Source organism: Oncorhynchus kisutch, linkage group LG3 (assembly GCF_002021735.2).
Source record: "Oncorhynchus kisutch isolate 150728-3 linkage group LG3, Okis_V2, whole genome shotgun sequence".
Classification (NCBI taxonomy): Eukaryota; Metazoa; Chordata; class Actinopteri; order Salmoniformes; family Salmonidae; genus Oncorhynchus; species Oncorhynchus kisutch.
The window spans coordinates 10,549,220-10,568,584 of NC_034176.2; the positions used below are offsets into that span (position 1 = coordinate 10,549,220).

Genomic DNA, 19,365 nt, shown 5'->3' on the forward strand with positions numbered 1-19,365 from the left:
TATCTATCCTACCATGCCTTTCTAAGGTCTTCGAAAGCCAAGTCAACAAACAGATTACCGACCATTTCGAATCTCACCATACCTTCTCTGCTATGCAATCTGGTTTCAGAGCTGGTCATGGGTGCACCTCAGCCACGCTCAAGGTCCTAAACGATATCTTAACCGCCATCGATAAGAAACATTACTGGGCAGCCGTATTCATTGATCTGGCCAAGGCCTTCGACTCTGTCAATCACCACATCCTCATCGGCAGACTCGACAGCCTTGGTTTCTCAAATGATTGCCTCGCCTGCTTCTCCAACTACTTCTCTGATAAAGTTCAGTGTGTCAAATCGGAGGGTCTGCTGTCCGGACCTCTGGCAGTCTCTATGGGGGTGCCACAGTGTTCAATTCTTGGACCGACTCTCTTCTCTGTATACATCAATGAGGTCGCTCTTGCTGCTGGTGAGTCTATGATCCACCTCTACGCAGACGACACCATTCTGTATACTTCTGGCCCTTCTTTGGACACTGTGTTAACAACCCTCCAGGTAAGCTTCAATACCATACAACTCTCCTTCCGTGGCCTCCAATTGCTCTTAAATACAAGTAAAACTAAATGCATCCTCTTCAACCGATTGCTAACTGCACCTACCCGCCTGTCCAACATCACTACTCTGGACGGCTCTGACTTAGAATACGTGGACAACTACAAAGATGTGTTTGGGATGGACTCTACCTTTCTTAAAAACTACAAAGAGTCACTCATTGGCCCCATTAGTAAGGTCACCAACACATCTATTGGTCTCGGTGTGTTTCCAAGGGTATGGAAGTCGGCCATAATAACGGCCATCTTTAAATCGGGCGACCCTGCTAACGTGAGTAACTACAGGCCCATTAGTATACTACCTGTGGTGTCAAAGGTTGTTGAAAAGTGTGTAGCAGAACAACTGATTGCCCACCTCAACAACAGCCCCTTCACATTACACTCCATGCAGTTTGGCTTCAGAGCGAAACACTCCACAGAAACGGCCAACTGCTTTCTTCTGGAAAATGTGAAGTCCAAGATGGACAAAGGGGGTGCTGTTGGGGCTGTGTTTCTGGACCTAAGGAAGGCTTTTGATACTGTTAACCATGAGATTCTCATCACAAAATTGTCCAAGTTCAACTTTTCCCCTGATGCTTTGAGATGGATGAAATCATACCTTGAAGGCAGAACTCAGTGTGTCAGAGTGAGCAATGAGCTGTCGCCCACTCGTAGCTATGATGTGGGCGTGCCCCAAGGGTCAATACTGGGGCCCCTCCTGTTCAGCCTGTACATTAATGATCTGCCTTCTGTCTGTACTGGGTCTGAAGTTCAAATGTATGCAGATGATACAGTGATATATGTGCATGCAAAGAGCAAACAACAAGCTGCACAAGAACTCACTACTGTAATGGTCCAGGTTACAAAGTGGCTCAGTGACTCGTGTTTGCATCTCAATGTGAAAAAAAACTGTTTGCATGTTCTTCACAAAGAGGGCAACAGATGCTACTGAGCCAGATGTCTGTGTGTCAGGGGAGAAGCTCCAGGTGGTATCCGATTTTAAGTACCATGGCATCATACTTGATTCCAACCTCTTTTAAAAAGCATGTGAAAAAGGTCATTCAAATAACCAAATTCAACCTAGCTAATTTCCGATTTATACGAAATTGTTTGACTACAGAGGTAGCAAAACTGTACTTCAAATCTATGATACTCCCCCACTTAACATACTGCTTGACTAGTTGGGCCCAAGCTTGCTGTACAACATTAAAACCTATTCAGTCTGTCTACAAACAGGCTCTCAAAGTGCTTGATAGGAAGCCCAATAGCCATCATCATTGTCACATCCTTAGAAAGCATGAGCTCTTGAGTTGGGAAAATCTTGTGCAATACACCGACGCATGTCTTGTATTCAAGATCCTTAATGGCCTGGCTCCCCCTCCACTCAATATTTTTGTTAAACAGAAAACCCAGACATATGGCAGCAGATCCACAAGGTCTGCCATGAGAGGTGACTGTATAGTTCCCCTAAGGAAAAGCACCTTTAGTAAATCTGCATTCTCTGTGAGAGCTTCCCATGTCTGGAATACACTGCCATCAGACACACATAACTGCACCACATATCACACTTTCACAAAAGGCTTGAAGACATGGCTAAAGGTCAATCAGATTTGTGAACATGGTCCCTAGCTGTGTGTTGCCGCTCTCCATGTTGTCTGTTGTCTGTAGCTTGTGAGGTGTGGAAACACTTTGTTGCTTTTATGAATTTTGACTTGCTGCTTTTTGTTCTATGCTGCTCTGTCTGTATGCTACGTCTTGCTTGTCCAATGTTGCTCTGTCTGTATGCTATGTCTTGCTTGTCCTATGTTGCTATGTCTTGCTTGTTCTATGTTGCTATTGTCTATATTGTAATTGTTTTTAATAACCTGCCCAGGGACTGCGGTTGAAAATTAGCCGGCTGGCTAAAACCGGCACATTTACTGAAACGTTGATTAATGTGCACTGTCCCTGTAAAAATAAAAAATAAACTCAAACTCAAATACTTAGGTGTCTGGTTAGACTGTAAACTCTCCTTCCAGACCCATATCAAACATCTCCAATCCAAAGTTAAATCTAGAATTGGCTTCCTATTTCGCAACAAAGCATCCTTCACTCATGCTGCCAAACATACCCTTGTAAAACTGACCATCCTACCAATCCTCGACTTTGGCGATGTCATTTACAAAATAGCCTCCAATACCCTACTCAACAAATTGGATGCAGTCTATCACAGTGCAATCCGTTTTGTCACCAAAGCCCCATATACTACTCACCATTGCGACCTGTACCCTCTCGTTGTCTGGCCCTCGCTTCATACTCGACGCCAAACCCACTGGCTCCATGTCATCTACAAGACCCTGCTAGGTAAAGTCCCCCCTTATCTCAGCTCGCTGGTCACCATAGCATCTCCCACCTGTAGCACACGCTCCAGCAGGTATATCTCTCTAGTCACCCCCAAAACCAATTATTTCTTTGGCCGCCTCTCCTTCCAGTTCTCTGCTGCCAATGACTGGAACGAACTACAAAAATCTCTGAAACTGGAAACACTTATCTCCCTCACTAGCTTTAAGCACCAACTGTCAGAGCAGCTCACAGATTACTGCACCTGTACATAGCCCACCTATAATTTAGCCCAAACAACTACCTCTTTCCCTACTGTATTTAATTTATTTTGCTCCTTTGCACCCCATTATTTTTATTTCTACTTTGCACATTCTTCCATTGCAAAACTACCATTCCAGTGTTTTACTTGCTATATTGTATTTACTTTGCCACCATGACCTTTTTTGCCTTTACCTCCCTTATCTCACCTCATTTGCTCACATCATATTTAGACTTGTTTATACTGTATTATTGACTGTATGTTTGTTTTATTCCATGTGTAACTCTGTGTCGTTGTATCTGTCGAACTGCTTTGCTTTATCTTGGCCAGGTCGCAATTGTAATTGAGAACTTGTTCTCAACTTGACCTACCTGGTTAAAAAAAAAAAATTGCGCTCAGGAAGGAGACGAGTTCTGTCTCCTAGAGATGAACGTACTTTGGTGCGAAAAGTGCAAATCAATCCCAGAACAACAGCGAAGGACCTTGAAGATGCTGGAGGAAACCGGTACAAAAGTATCTATATCCACAGTAAAACTAGTCCTAAATCAACATAACCTGAAAGGCCGCTCAGCAAGGAAGAAGCCACTGCTCCAAAACTGCCATAAAAAAGCCAGACTACGGATTGCAACTGCACATGGGGACAAAGATTTTACTTTTTGAAGAAATGTCCTCTGGTCTGATGAAACAAAATAGAACTGTTGTGCGCCGCTCGAACCCAGAATCTCTGGTGATGCAGTGCCTTAGACCACTGTGATGCAGTGCCTTAGACCACTGTGATGCAGTGCCTTAGACCACTGTGATGCAGTGCCTTAGACCACTGTGATGCAGTGCCTTAGACCACTGTGATGCAGTGCCTTAGACCACTGTGATGCAGTGCCTTAGACCACTGTGATGCAGTGCCTTAGACCACTGTGATGCAGTGCCTTAGACCACTGCGCCACCCGGGAGGCACTAAAAATAGAACTGTTTGGCCATAATGTATGTATGTGTAAACATGGGCCCAGCTGTAAAAGAGACCTTGGTCTCAGTCTGTGTTCCTTGTTGAAATAAAGGTATAATAATAATAATAATAATAATAATAATAATAAAATGACCATCGTTATGTTTGGAGGAAAAAGGGGGAGGCTTGCAAGCCGAAGAACATCATCCCAACCGTGAAACATGGGGGTGGCAGCATCACATTGTGGAGGTGCTTTGCTGTAGGAGGGACTGGTGCACTTCACAAAATAGATGGCATCATGAGGTAGGAATATTACGTGGATATATTGGAGCAATATCGCAAGACATCAGTCAGGAAGTTAAAGCTTGGTCAAAAATGGGTCTTTCAAATGGACAATGACCCCAAGCATACTTCCAAAGTTGTGGAAAATGGCTTAAGGGCAACAAAGTCAAGGTATTGGAGTGGCCATCACAAAGCCCTGACCTCAATCCTATAGAACATTTGTGGGTAGAACTGAAAAAGCGTGTGCGAGCAAGGAGGCCTACAAATCTGACTCAGTTACACCAGCTCTGTCAGGAGGAATGGGCCAAAATTCACCCAACTTATTGTGGGAAGCTTGTGGAAGGCTACCCGAAACGTTTGACCCAAGTTAAACAATTTAAAGGCAATGCTACCAAATGCTAATTGAGTTTGTAAACTTCTGACCCACTGGGAATGTGATGAAAGAAATAAAAAGCTGAAATAAATCCCTCTGCTATTATTCTGACATTTCACATTCTTAAAATAAAAGTGGTGATCCTAACTGACCTAAGACAGAGAATTTTTACTAGGATTAAATGTCAGGAATTGTGAAAAACTGAGTTTAAATGTATTTGGCTAAGGTGTATGGAAACTTCCGATTTCAACTGTATGTACGCGTGTGTCAAATCAAATTTTACATGTCACATACATGCGTTTAGCAGATGTTATTGGTCACATACATGCGTTTAGCAGATGTTATTGCGGGTGTAGCGAAATGCTTGTGTTTCTAGCTCCAACAGTGCAGTGATATCTAACAAGCATGTGTTGAACGACTCACGTGGACACGATGACGTTGAAGTCCACCCGATTATTCAGAATGTCATGTCGCAGATACTGACGGTCCTCCACAGAGCCTGAAAACACACCAGGGGTTTATGCCATAGAAATATAATGACCATCCAATATGGCCTCATTGATTACAACGGGGACTCCCTTTCTAGTAATAATAGACTCAAAGCTAACAACTCAAAGCTAACAACCGATCACTCAATGCTAACAACCAAAGCTAACAAGACTCAAAGCTAACAACCGATCACTTTATCCTGGACCTGAACAGATAAAAGCTAAGGAAGAGATGGGACCGCAACCAAAATAAGTTAGATGTTATTGTGCCAGTCATGTTAAAAAAAAAAATATTATATATTTTTTATTGACAATTAAAATCAACCAATCAAAATGCCTCACCGTAATAGACTAGCACCTTGAGACTGGGGCACCACAGCTTTAGCTCCCGAACCCAGTTATCTGGAGCCAAGGGAACACATTTCAGACCACTTTAATACATTTTAGTACAATTGACTCAGACAAAACCTGATATTTATGCTACACAGATATTATTAAAAGGCCAGTCATGTTTTAAGTAAAATGATCAAACAATACTCCCTTGTTTTTGTGTCATGTTTTCTATAAGTGGTTATAAAACACACTTAATTGGTTATAAAGTGAGTGGATTGACATGAGCAGAGCCCTTACCCAGGGTGGAGGCGGGCACAGTGATGAGGTGGGGGCCTTTGATGCCATCCTGGTACAGCCTGGCCAGGAATGCTATGGCCTGGATGGTCTTTCCCAAACCCTGTCGAGTAGATGACCAAGAGAGTAAAAAGAGAGATGGAGAGAGAGTGAGAAAGAGAGAAAATAGATCAATATCTGCTCTTCAAAACAAGTACGAGTTAAAAAACAGCATCACGGAGTCCCAGGTCTCTTGTCAGGACTTGAATCACCTCCTGGAAACCTAACAGTATTTCAACCAAACAAGACAGCCTTTCCTTCAGAATGTTAAAACAGATCTGTCCCACATTCCTTTAGTTCTGTGTAGTCAGCTGCCGTTGCTCCACCCACACCATTAGTCAAACACTCACTTATCTAGAGCCTTTGTAAAGACTGTTGGTAGCTAAATCCATCGAGAAGGGCCACGTAAAAACGATTGGCTGGTATGCCCTCACCCGTCTGAGCGGTCGGCTGTGAATGCCCTCACCCGTCTGAGCGGTCGGCTGTGAAGGCCCTCACCCGTCTGAGCGGTCGGCTGTGAAGGCCCTCACCCGTCTGAGCGGTCGGCTGTGAAGGCCCTCACCCGTCTGAGCGGTCGGCTGTGAAGGCCCTCACCCGCTGTATACGTGGTATATTCTAACTGATTGGTTTGGTTCTGCCCTCTATAGTACTGTCTGGGTAAAACATCACTGTACTCTTGACAGTCACCATTACACACACACACACACACACACGTATCCATTTGAGGATGTTTATATGGTTCTGGTAATCCAAATGACTTGGAATGTTATCGTTGCGAAGATACGAACACATGTAAACAGTACTGGTTAAGGGTTGTAACTATGCATTATATATACATCAAGGGCATAAATGGCATCAATATCGACGTATACATTCACCTCTTGGAGAGAAAGAGAGAAACAAATGCCTTGGATTGAAAAAGGGGTCAAGATTTACGGCCCCATCTGGCTCCAGCCTTGAGACCTTTGAGATCAGATGTGTCCTGGTGCCACAGAGTCGTAAAGGACTCGGCATGAGCAATCTCCAAGAACTGTCTGGGATGACGCTAGAAGCTCATGGCAGCACAATAAAACCCCCTAATAAAACTTTGGAAAATGTTGTGGAAGCGTGAACAGACATAACACTATGTTTATCAATACGACAATTAAACCACTTCTGCACAAGTACAACCAATGCAATAACACTTCCGTCAGTACGCAATAATACTACATAGGAAAAACAATCAATCAAGTAGTATTGTCAACTCTAACATTAATGAATAGTAACAGCCATACAGTAGAACACATATGGCTGAAACGTATCAACATAACATGAAGTAATTAGTGGTAATTAATGAATAGTAACAGCCATACAGTAGAACACATATGGCTGAAACGTATCAACATAACATGAAGTAATTAGTGGTAATTAATGAATAGTAACAGCCATACAGTAGAACACATATGGCTGAAACGTATCAACGTAACATGAAGTAATTAGTGGTAATTAATGAATAGTAACAGCCATACAGTAGAACACATATGGCTGAAACGTATCAACGTAACATGAAGTAATTAGTGGTAATTAATGAATAGTAACAGCCATACAGTAGAACACATATGGCTGAAACGTAACATGAAGTAATTAGTGGTAATTATCTATTATTACCCAGCATGTGAAAACCCAGATAAAATCCTCTTGCAACTTCCATTCTGATGCTCGGCACAACATTGACATCCCTGTTAATGCTGACAGTAAAAACATGCGTCTTCTCCCGTCGGATGATCATAACGCTCTGACCGGAGCTGAGCGGGTGCAGTGTCCAGATGCAACGCTCTGACCGGAGCTGAGCGGGTGCAGTGTCCAGATGCAACGCTCTGACCGGAGCTGAGCGGGTGCAGTGTCCAGATGCACATTTTCAAGCGCTCCGATTGGTTTAGGAATGAAAGTGCTATGATGAGAGAGGGATAACGAAGGTAGGCTGAGCAGCCAAACTGACGGGGACTTCAGAGAAACTGAAGGGACTGCGAGTGGAAGTTAGGTCGACAGGAAAGGAGGAAGACGGCCTTTACAGGGCATTTTATACTGGCCATTATCTGTTTTTGGTTGGTAACAGTTCTACAACACAGGGAGGGGTAAATCCACAATAATTAAGGAACACCATAGTATGTGGCAAGGTCCCAAATGGCACCCTATTCCCTATGGGCCCTGGCCAATAGTACACTAGAGAGATAATAGGGTGGCATTTGAGAAACCGCATGTATCTGTATTGGGTAGTCAGCTCACCATCTCATCAGCCAGGATTCCACTCAGCTTGTGTTGGTGCAGCAGGAGAAGCCACTTCAGCCCAATCAACTGGTAGGGTTTCAATTTTAACCTGCATGGCAACCAATCACAATACAATATATTTAGATGCAAAAATAAGACATTCCAGTATCTGACAGACATGTGGCATAACATTTATGATGCGATACATTTGTTTAATGGGGTCAAAAAGGTTTATTCCTTTATTACTTCCAGACAATAAGTCATAGCCGATGTGGGGACAACTGTTTTCAGAATACATCCATGGTAAATGGATGAATGAATTACCATGGCATTCACTTTTGCATTTGGGATTTTTATGTTCGTTACCAGTGAGGATTTGTTCTCTTAATAAAGGGTCTATTGGTCGGTCCTTCCAATACCTTTTAATTCCCCAGCTGGAATATAAAATGACTACAGCAGTTTAGATGTAATCTACGTTCAGTAGGCAAACGTTGAACGTTTCAGATAGAAATGCCATTACTCCTTGTCAGAGACGCATATTTGTTCTACACAACATATTTCTATGTGAACGGTTCCAAAACGAATGGCGCCTCTGGACATTTCACTTACTTTCTGTTGAGGATGGAGGGCTGGGTCATGGAGCCCATGCCGTTGTCGATGACCTGGCTGACTCCCTTCACCATCTTGCCCGAGATGTTCTGGCACTTGGACATGAGACCCCGGACCACGGCTCTCTCCCTCAGCACCACCCTGCAGCCCAGCAGCAGCTCCACAGACAGGCCTTTCTCCTTGTGGAACTGCTCCTTCTGAGAAACGGACACACACATTAAAAAAGTGTGTCACCAACCGGTCATAATGCCTCATCTTTTTCATCTGACATGAGATCAGTTATGCAATTGTACGGTTGCACAACGAAGCCCAAGACGTGAATTAAAGATGAGGCTATGTCATGGTCGTTGAGGACTACCATACAGTGGGCCAGCTGAATTCACACCACATTCACATAATATCTTTCAGCTGGTGGTTCATGGTGGTGGGGGAGCCAGTTCAGGTTTAAAGTGCCTTGTGGCTCTTCAATTCACACCTGCATATCCAATGGTCCTGCTTAGAGCTGTGTGGGAGTGACAACCCTGCATATCCAATGGTCCTGCTTAGAGCTGTGTGACAACCCTGCATATCCAATGGTCCTGTTTAGAGCTGTGTGGGAGTGACAACCCTGCATATCCAATGGTCCTGTTTAGAGCTGTGTGGGAGTGACAACCCTGCATATCCAATGACCCTTCCTGTTTAGAAGCGGAAGCCGAAACAGGAAGTACCCGTGATTTGCCCCGTTGAGAAATGGCCACCAAAATCAGTTGGTATGCTTCTGGACTGCTTTGCTAGCGCTGAATGGGATGTTTTGAGGCTCCGCTGATAACGTCGATGAGCAAACCACCACTGGCTTCATCAGAAAATACATCAGCGGCGTTGTGCCCATGGCGAGGGTTCCAATCTTCCCCAATCAAAAGCCTTGGATTAACACAGAGGTTGGCGCTAAACTAAAGAACAGGGCTACCACACACAGGGCTACCACACACAACCCTGAGGCTATGGCTGAGGACAGGAACAAGTACAAGAAGTCCAACAATGACCTCCAGTCATCAAACAAGAAAAGGGACATTATAGGAATAAGGTGGAGTCATACTACACAGGCTCCGACGTCCACGGCATGTGGTAGGGGCTACAGTCCATTAAAGATTACAACAGAAGAACTAACCTTGATCTGCCATGTGCGAGGGGCAGGGGCTTGGGCTCCGTGTGCGAGGGGCAGGGGCTTGGGCTCCGTGTGCGAGGGGCAGGGGCTTGGGCTCCGTGTGCGAGGGGCAGGGGCTTGGGCTCCGTGTGCGAGTGGCTTGGGCTCCGTGTGCGAGTGGCAGGGGCTTGGGCTCCGTGTGCGAGTGGCTTGGGCTCCCTGTGTGAGTGGCAGGGGCTTGGGCTCCGTGTGCGAGAGGGAAGGTCCACAGCACAGAAGGAGAAAGGAGACTAATAAGCCAGAAGAGGCCCATAAAAAGTTTTTTTTCTGTTTTTTTTGTGATAGAGCTTTGGAACACCCCCCCATATGGAAAATACAAAGGAGATCTTTAGTTTACAGCAGTGTTTCCCTGTTGTCGCTCACTTTGTGACTAACAGGCACCTGTCCTATGAATAAATCACAAGAAGATGCATATTGTTCATTCTAGGGGGAAGAGTGCTCGGGTGACTGTTTTTCTGACTAGCAAATTGTAAAAAAGTAGCCTTTTTAATTTAATTGGAAAAAGTACCCAGCTGAAAGTGTGTGTAACCGGCTGTATAGCGGATGCTAGTGGAAAACACTGCTACATTTTATATTTCTCTGCTGCCAACATGGAGTGACATTGGCAGCAGCCAATGAGCTGGGGTTTCCATCATTCCACAACTAGTCACATGGTTTGTCATAGTAGGCCATATATATATATATATAGATATAGAGATAGATAGAGATAGATAGAGAGATATATATAGAGATATATATAGAGATATAGAGATATATATAGAGATAGAGATATATATAGAGATAGAGATATATATATATATAGATAGAGATATATATAGAGATAGAGATATATATAGAGATAGAGATATATAGAGATAGAGATATATAGAGATAGAGATATATATAGAGATATATAGAGATAGAGATATATATATATATATAGAGATAGAGATATATATATATATAGAGATAGAGATATATATATATAGAGATAGAGATATATATATATAGAGATAGAGATATATATATATAGAGATATATATAGAGATAGATATATAGAGATAGAGATATATAGAGATAGAGAGAGATATATATAGAGATAGAGAGAGATATATATAGAGATAGAGAGAGATATATATAGAGATAGAGAGAGATATATATAGAGATAGAGATATATATAGAGATAGAGATATATAGAGATAGAGATATATAGAGATATATATAGAGATAGATAGAGATAGATATAGAGATAGATATAGATATATATATATATATAGAGATATATATATATATATAGAGATAGAGATATATATATATATATATATATATATAGAGATAGAGATATATATATATAGAGATATATATAGAGATAGAGATATATATAGAGATAGAGATATATAGAGATAGAGATATATAGAGATAGAGATATATATAGAGATAGAGATATATAGAGATAGAGATATATATAGAGATATATAGAGATAGAGATATATATATATATATAGAGATAGAGATATATATAGAGAGAGATATATATAGAGAGAGATATATATAGAGATAGAGATATATAGAGATAGAGATATATAGAGATAGAGAGAGATATATATAGAGATAGAGAGAGATATATATAGAGATAGAGAGAGATATATATAGAGATAGAGAGAGATATATATAGAGATAGAGATATATATAGAGATAGAGATATATAGAGATAGAGATATATAGAGATATATATAGAGATAGATAGAGATAGATATAGAGATATATATATATATAGAGAGATATATATATATATATAGAGATAGAGATATATATAGAGATAGAGATATATATAGAGATAGAGATATATAGAGATAGAGATATATAGAGATAGAGATATATATAGAGATAGAGATATATATAGAGATATATAGAGATAGAGATATATATATAGAGATAGAGATATATATATATAGAGATAGAGATATATATATATAGAGATAGAGATATATATATATATATAGAGATATATATAGAGAGAGATATATATAGAGAGAGATATATATAGAGATAGAGATATATAGAGATAGAGATAGAGATATATATAGAGATAGAGAGAGATATATATAGAGATAGAGAGAGATATATATAGAGATAGAGAGAGATATATATAGAGATAGAGATATATAGAGATAGAGATATATAGAGATATATATAGAGATAGATAGAGATAGATATAGAGATATATATATATATAGAGATAGAGATATATATATATAGAGATATATATAGAGATAGAGATATATATAGAGATAGAGATATATAGAGATAGAGATATATAGAGATAGAGATATATAGAGATAGAGATATATATAGAGATATATAGAGATAGAGATATATATATATATATATAGAGATAGAGATATATATATATAGAGATAGAGATATATATATATAGAGATAGAGATATATATAGATAGAGATATATATAGAGATAGATATATAGAGATAGAGATATATATAGAGAGAGATATATATAGAGATAGAGAGAGATATATATAGAGATAGAGATATATAGAGATAGAGATATATAGAGATAGAGAGAGATATATATAGAGATAGAGAGAGATATATATAGAGATAGAGATATATATAGAGATAGAGATATATATAGAGATAGAGATATATAGAGATAGAGATATATAGAGATATATATAGAGATAGATAGAGATAGATATAGAGATATATATAGAGATATATATAGAGATATATATAGAGATATATATAGAGATAGAGATATATATAGAGATATATATATAGAGATATATATATATAGAGATATATATATATAGAGATATATATATATAGAGATATATATATAGAGATAGATATATATATATATATAGAGATAGATATATATATATATATATAGAGATAGATATATAGAGATAGAGATAGAGATATATATAGAGACAGAGATATATATAGAGATAGGGATATACATAGAGATAGAGATATATATAGAGAGATATATATAGAGAGATATATATAGAGAGATATATAGAGATAGAGATAGAGATATATATAGAGATAGAGATATATATAGAGACAGAGATATATATATATATATAGAGATAGATATAGAGATAGATATATAGAGATAGATATATATAGAGATAGATATATATAGAGATAGATATATATAGAGATAGAGAGATAGATATATATAGAGATAGAGAGATATATAGAGACAGAGATATATATAGAGATAGGGATATATATAGAGATAGAGATATATATAGAGAGATATATATAGAGAGATATATATAGAGAGATATATATAGAGAGATATATAGAGATAGATATATATATATATATAGAGATAGATATAGATATATATATAGAGATAGATATATAGAGATAGATATATAGAGATAGATATATATAGAGATAGATATATATAGAGATAGATATATAGAGATAGATATATATAGAGATAGATATATATAGAGATAGATATATATAGAGATAGATATATATAGAGATAGATATATATAGAGATAGAGAGATATATATATAGAGAGATATATATAGAGATAGAGAGATAGAGAGAGAGTGTAGAAACCTAACATGGCTAAGGAGGCCAGGCCACGAGTCGTAGACTGAGTAGAACACACCTTCACCTAAAACCAAAATCAGTGTACATTGCAAAAAGAACAAGAGACACAAATGGAATAAAATGGGACAGAACTGCAGGGCCTTAGTTGGAAGGAGCATTGAAGCTTAGTGACAAGAGCATGCAGATAGGAGGGGTGGTGGGCAATCTCTTACCAGCTTGTGCCAAAAAGCAAAAGGCCGCAGCTCCACGATCTTCTTGGCCTTCTTCACCGAACAGCCGGTGATGAGGGACAGCTCATCCAGCGAGGCCTCCTGGAAGAAGAGCAGGATCTGGCCTTGTAGCGTGGATGTGCCCTCGTCTTCCGCCCCAGAGTCCAGCTCATCGTCCTCGCCCTCAAACTCACTGCTGGTCGCCTCCTCGTCCTCGCCCTCAGAGCTGCTGGCCCTCTCGTCAGAGGTGTGAGCCTTCCTCTTCCTCTCCACTGCCTCCTTTCTAGCCATGCTGGTCCCGTTGGACATCTTCAGGCTCTGCAAATTTGAAGAGGAGGTAGGTTTGGAGTCAGGGGAAAATTTCTTGAACATCCATTTCAGAGGGGAAGCTTTGCTTGGCTTTGCTTGAGAGTCCTTGGACTCTCTGCTTGGCTTGGCGTCACTCTTGCTGTTGCTTGGTTTGGTGTCGCTCTTGGCTTTGGGTTCCTTTTGCTTGACTTCAGGAGAGCTGGTGTATTCCTCTTCAGGAGAAGAAATCAGTAAAAAAAAAAAGGGCACATTGATAAATATAACGAGTACAGTAGTAATAAACACACTAGATGGTAAGAATAGGTGAAACAGTCACATGACTGCAGCAACACGATCAGTGATGTTTCATCTGGACGAGGACAGTGTCATGATCACCTGGGTCAGAGAACATACGAAGCGCCTCCAAGGCGTCGGCTACGTTCCACTCATGTTCCTGGAGCACAGCCCTGAGTTCCTGTAGGATGTGACAGACAGGGGTAGAAGAGATTAATTGTCACACGACAGTCACCTTTTCACCTCTCTAAAAAAAAATATATATATTAAAAAAGATTATAAAAAATTCAAATTGAAATAAAACGCTCGATTTTCTTTATCTGCTTCTCTTCTTGTTTCCGCAAGCGAGGGAAGAGGATGATGCCACCGTCAGACCAACTATTTAAAAAAAGCCTGTTCCTCGAAGTTTGCAGTGAGTCTAAGAAAGATTCTCTCACCACCTGGTGTGTTGTGATCATGACTCTGCGAGGTGTGCGTGGTTGCCGTGGCAACAGCTGACCATAGAATTACATCACAGGAGGTTGGTGGCACCTTAATTGGAGAGGATGAGCTAATTGTAATGGCTGGAGCAGAATAAGTGGAATGGTATCAAATACATCAGACACATTGGGGCGATTCTCAATATGAATACTACCGTGATCAACACTCATGCTCCAAGTACACTCTCAGAGGATGTTCTATTGAGTACGTTCTTGTGAGGACGAGTGTGGAGACACTGGCTCTCCCCCTACTGTAATACTCTGCACCTCCCCATTCCCTGACCCTTCTTCCTGCCAGGACAATGGCAATAAAGACCAAACAAGATACACACAAAGCAACCGTTTTACTTCATAACTGTCAGCTAGCTATATGTTAATCTTAATAATGTACCTAACCAGATATGATAACAGGCAAAAAATGATCTAAAACCAATGTTATCCAAGGTAGATGTCAATTCTTCATGGATAGCTAGATAACGGTTCTTTGTGGCTATACGACTAGCTAACAGTACTAGCTAGCCAGTTAGATCTATTAACTTACTATGGGCTTGCTACCTACTTTGTAGGCAGGTAACCATGCCAAAATTAACATAGCATGTATTAATTAACACATCAAGATAAAATATTGCAGTCAGGAAACATGAGGCAACATTTCATTCTGAAGTCGGAGTGAATTCTCTCTCGATTCAGCTCTAACAATGGCTGCCATTCATTGAGATAGAATTTTTTTATGTTACACGTTTGAGTCATTTCTTGGCATACTGTCCATTGAAGTTTGCATTGACGCATGCTTCAAAATATGTACAAACTGAGTAGTGCCCTCCGCGCTCCATTTCGCATACTTTGGTTTGGACTCACACGCCGACCCTCCCGTGCGGTAGTATGCATTTTGAAAACCACCCATGGTTTCCATGCGTTTGATGCCACTCCTGTCGCTCCGTTCAGGCCATTATTATGAGCTGTCCTCCCCTCAGAAGCCTCCTGTGATACATCTAGAACTGATACGTACAGAAAGTGATTTGTAGGATTTCTGTGTGGCTGACGCTCTCACTCACTTCCTTATCCTGGTCAGGGAATTTCCTCTGCAGTTTCCTAACCATGGCCTCCTGTCTTTCCCAGCTGGGCTCTGCGCCCTCTTCTTCAGAGTCTTCAGCCTGGTGAATCAGACAGGGTGTATTCAGTAGTGTACACCGTAGCAAACATTTTGCACAAAACAATAATAATAGTGAACACACGCACAGTGAAGGTTAGTACTGCTGAGGAGAAGCAGCAACAGCACAATGCATGCCTGGTGTGAAGGTCGACCCCCTTGCCACACCAGAGACGGTCTGAAGCCCCTCCGCCTCACCCAGAGACGGTCTGAAGCCCCTCCGCCTCACCAGAGACGGTCTACCCCCCCGCCCACCAGAGACGGTCTACCCCCCCCCCCACACCAGAGACGGTCTACCCCCCCCCCCCACAAACGCCCCCACACCAGAGACGGTCTACCCCCCCCACACCAGAGACGGTCTACCCCCCCACACCAGAGACGGTCTACCCCCCCACACCAGAGACAGTCTACCCCCCCCACCAGAGACAGTCTACCCCCCCCCAACCAGAGACAGTCTACCCCCCCCCCACACCAGAGACAGTCTACTGCCCCCCCCCACACCAGAGACAGTCTACCTGCCCCCCCCCCACACCAGAGACAGTCTACCTGCCCCCCACACACCAGAGACAGTCTACCTCCCCCCCACACACCAGAGACAGTCTACCCCCCCCCCCCACACCAGAGACAGTCTACCCACCCCCCCCCCCCCACACCAGAGACAGTCTACCCCCCCCCCCAACACCAGAGACAGTCTACCCCCCCCCCCCAACCAGAGACCAGTCTACCCCCCCCCCCCCCAACCCCACACCAGAGACATCTACCCCCCCCCCCACACCAATACAGTCTACCACCCCCCCCCCCCCCCACACACCAGAGACATCTACCCCCCCCCCCCCCCACACCAGAACACTCTACCCCCCCCACACACCAGAGACATCCTCCCCCCCCACACACCAAGACAGTCTACCCCCCCCACACACACCAAGACGTCTACCCCCCCCCACAACCAGAGACAGTCTACCCCCCCCCACACCAGAGACCTCTACCCCCCCCACACACCAGACAGTCTACCCCCCCCCCACACCAAGACAGTCTACACCCCCCCCACACACCAGAGACAGTCTACCCCCCCCCCCACACACCAGAGACATCTACCCCCCCCCAACCCTCCCCCCCCCCCACACCAGAATCTCCCACCCCCCCCCCAAGACAGTCTACCCCCCCACAACCAAGACAGTCTCACCCCCCCACGACCAGAAACAGTCTACCCCCCCACACCAGAGACAGTCTACCCCCCCCACACCAGAGACAGTCTACCCCCCCACACCAGAGACAGTACTACCCCCCCACACCAGAGACAGTCTACCCCCCACACCAGAGACAGTCTAACCCCCCCACACCAGAGACAGTCTACCCCCCCACACACCAGAGACAGTCTTACCCCCCCCCAACCAGAGACAGTCTACCCCCCACCCAGACCAGACAGTCTACCCCCCCACACCAGAGACAGTCTATTTATTTTTTATTTATTTTACCTTTATTTAACCAGGTAGGCAAGTTGAGAACAAGTTCTCATTTACAATTGCGACCTGGCCAAGATAAAGCAAAGCAGTTCGACAGATAAAACGACACAGAGTTACACATGGAGTAAAAACAAACATACAGTCAATAATGCAGTATAAACAAGTCTATATACAATGTGAGCAAATGAGGTGAGAAGGGAGGTAAAGGCAAAAAAGGCCATGATGGCAAAGTAAATACAATATAGCAAGTAAAATACTGGAATGGTAGTTTTGCAATGGAAGAATGTGCAAAGTAGAAATAAAAAAAAAATGGGGTGCAAAGGAGCAAAATAAATAAATAAATTAAAATTAAATACAGTTGGGAAAGAGGTAGTTGTTTGGGCTAAATTATAGGTGGGCTATGTACAGGTGCAGTAATCTGTGAGCTGCTCTGACAGTTGGTGCTTAAAGCTAGTGAGGGAGATAAGTGTTTCCAGTTTCAGAGATTTTTGTAGTTCGTTCCAGTCATTGGCAGCAGAGAACTGGAAGGAGAGGCGGCCAAAGAAAGAATTGGTTTTGGGGGTGACTAGAGAGATATACCTGCTGGAGCGTGTGCTACAGGTGGGAGATGCTATGGTGACCAGCGAGCTGAGATAAGGGGGGACTTTACCTAGCAGGGTCTTGTAGATGACATGGAGCCAGTGGGTTTGGCGACGAGTATGAAGCGAGGGCCAGCCAACGAGAGCGTACAGGTCGCAATGGTGGGTAGTATATGGGGCTTTGGTGATAAAACGGATTGCACTGTGATAGACTGCATCCAATTTGTTGAGTAGGGTATTGGAGGCTATTTTGTAAATGACATCGCCAAAGTCGAGGATTGGTAGGATGGTCAGTTTTACAAGGGTATGTTTGGCAGCATGAGTGAAGGATGCTTTGTTGCGAAATAGGAAGCCAATTCTAGATTTAACTTTGGATTGGAGATGTTTGATATGGGTCTGGAAGGAGAGTTTACAGTCTAACCAGACACCTAAGTATTTGTAGTTGTCCACGTATTCTAAGTCAGAGCCGTCCAGAGTAGTGATGTTGGACAGGCGGGTAGGTGCAGGTAGCGATCGGTTGAAGAGCATGCATTTAGTTTTACTTGTATTTAAGAGCAATTGGAGGCCACGGAAGGAGAGTTGTATGGCATTGAAGCTTGCCTGGAGGGTTGTTAACACAGTGTCCAAAGAAGGGCCGGAAGTATACAGAATGGTGTCGTCTGCGTAGAGGTGGATCAGGGACTCACCAGCAGCAAGAGCGACCTCATTGATGTATACAGAGAAGAGAGTCGGTCCAAGAATTGAACCCTGTGGCACCCCCATAGAGACTGCCAGAGGTCCGGACAGCAGACCCTCCGATTTGACACACTGAACTCTATCAGAGAAGTAGTTGGTGAACCAGGCGAGGCAATCATTTGAGAAACCAAGGCTGTCGAGTCTGCCGATGAGGATATGGTGATTGACAGAGTCGAAAGCCTTGGCCAGATCAATGAATACGGCTGCACAGTAATGTTTCTTATCGATGGCGGTTAAGATATCGTTTAGGACCTTGAGCGTGGCTGAGGTGCACCCATGACCAGCTCTGAAACCAGATTGCATAGCAGAGAAGGTATGGTGAGATTCGAAATGGTCGGTAATCTGTTTGTTGACTTGGCTTTCGAAGACCTTAGAAAGGCACGGTAGGATAGATATAGGTCTGTAGCAGTTTGGGTCAAGAGTGTCCCCCCCTTTGAAGAGGGGGATGACCGCAGCTGCTTTCCAATCTTTGGGAATCTCAGACGACACGAAAGAGAGGTTGAACAGGCTAGTAATAGGGGTGGCAACAATTTCGGCAGATAATTTTAGAAAGAAAGGGTCCAGATTGTCTAGCCCGGCTGATTTGTAGGGGTCCAGATTTTGCAGCTCTTTCAGAACATCAGCTGAATGGATTTGGGAGAAGGAGAAATGGGGAAGG

General features: G+C 42.6%; 1 protein-coding gene across 1 annotated transcript in view; it reads right to left on the reverse strand.

Moving 5' to 3' along the window:
* The window catches only part of LOC109875203 (SWI/SNF-related matrix-associated actin-dependent regulator of chromatin subfamily A containing DEAD/H box 1A), a 30,195-nt gene extending 13,884 nt beyond the window's left edge, over nt 1–16,311 (reverse strand). The window contains exons 1-9 of the mRNA XM_031817223.1: nt 16,305–16,311; nt 15,837–15,935; nt 14,405–14,483; nt 13,724–14,241; nt 8,752–8,948; nt 8,161–8,251; nt 5,860–5,959; nt 5,572–5,631; nt 5,165–5,240 (exon numbers count right to left, since the gene is read on the reverse strand). Coding sequence (XP_031673083.1) covers nt 5,165–5,240; nt 5,572–5,631; nt 5,860–5,959; nt 8,161–8,251; nt 8,752–8,948; nt 13,724–14,241; nt 14,405–14,483; nt 15,837–15,881 — 1,166 coding nt within the window. The 5' untranslated portion in view covers nt 15,882–15,935; nt 16,305–16,311. The remainder of the gene's footprint in view (nt 1–5,164; nt 5,241–5,571; nt 5,632–5,859; nt 5,960–8,160; nt 8,252–8,751; nt 8,949–13,723; nt 14,242–14,404; nt 14,484–15,836; nt 15,936–16,304) is intronic.
* Between the last annotated feature and the right edge of the window lie 3,054 nt (nt 16,312–19,365).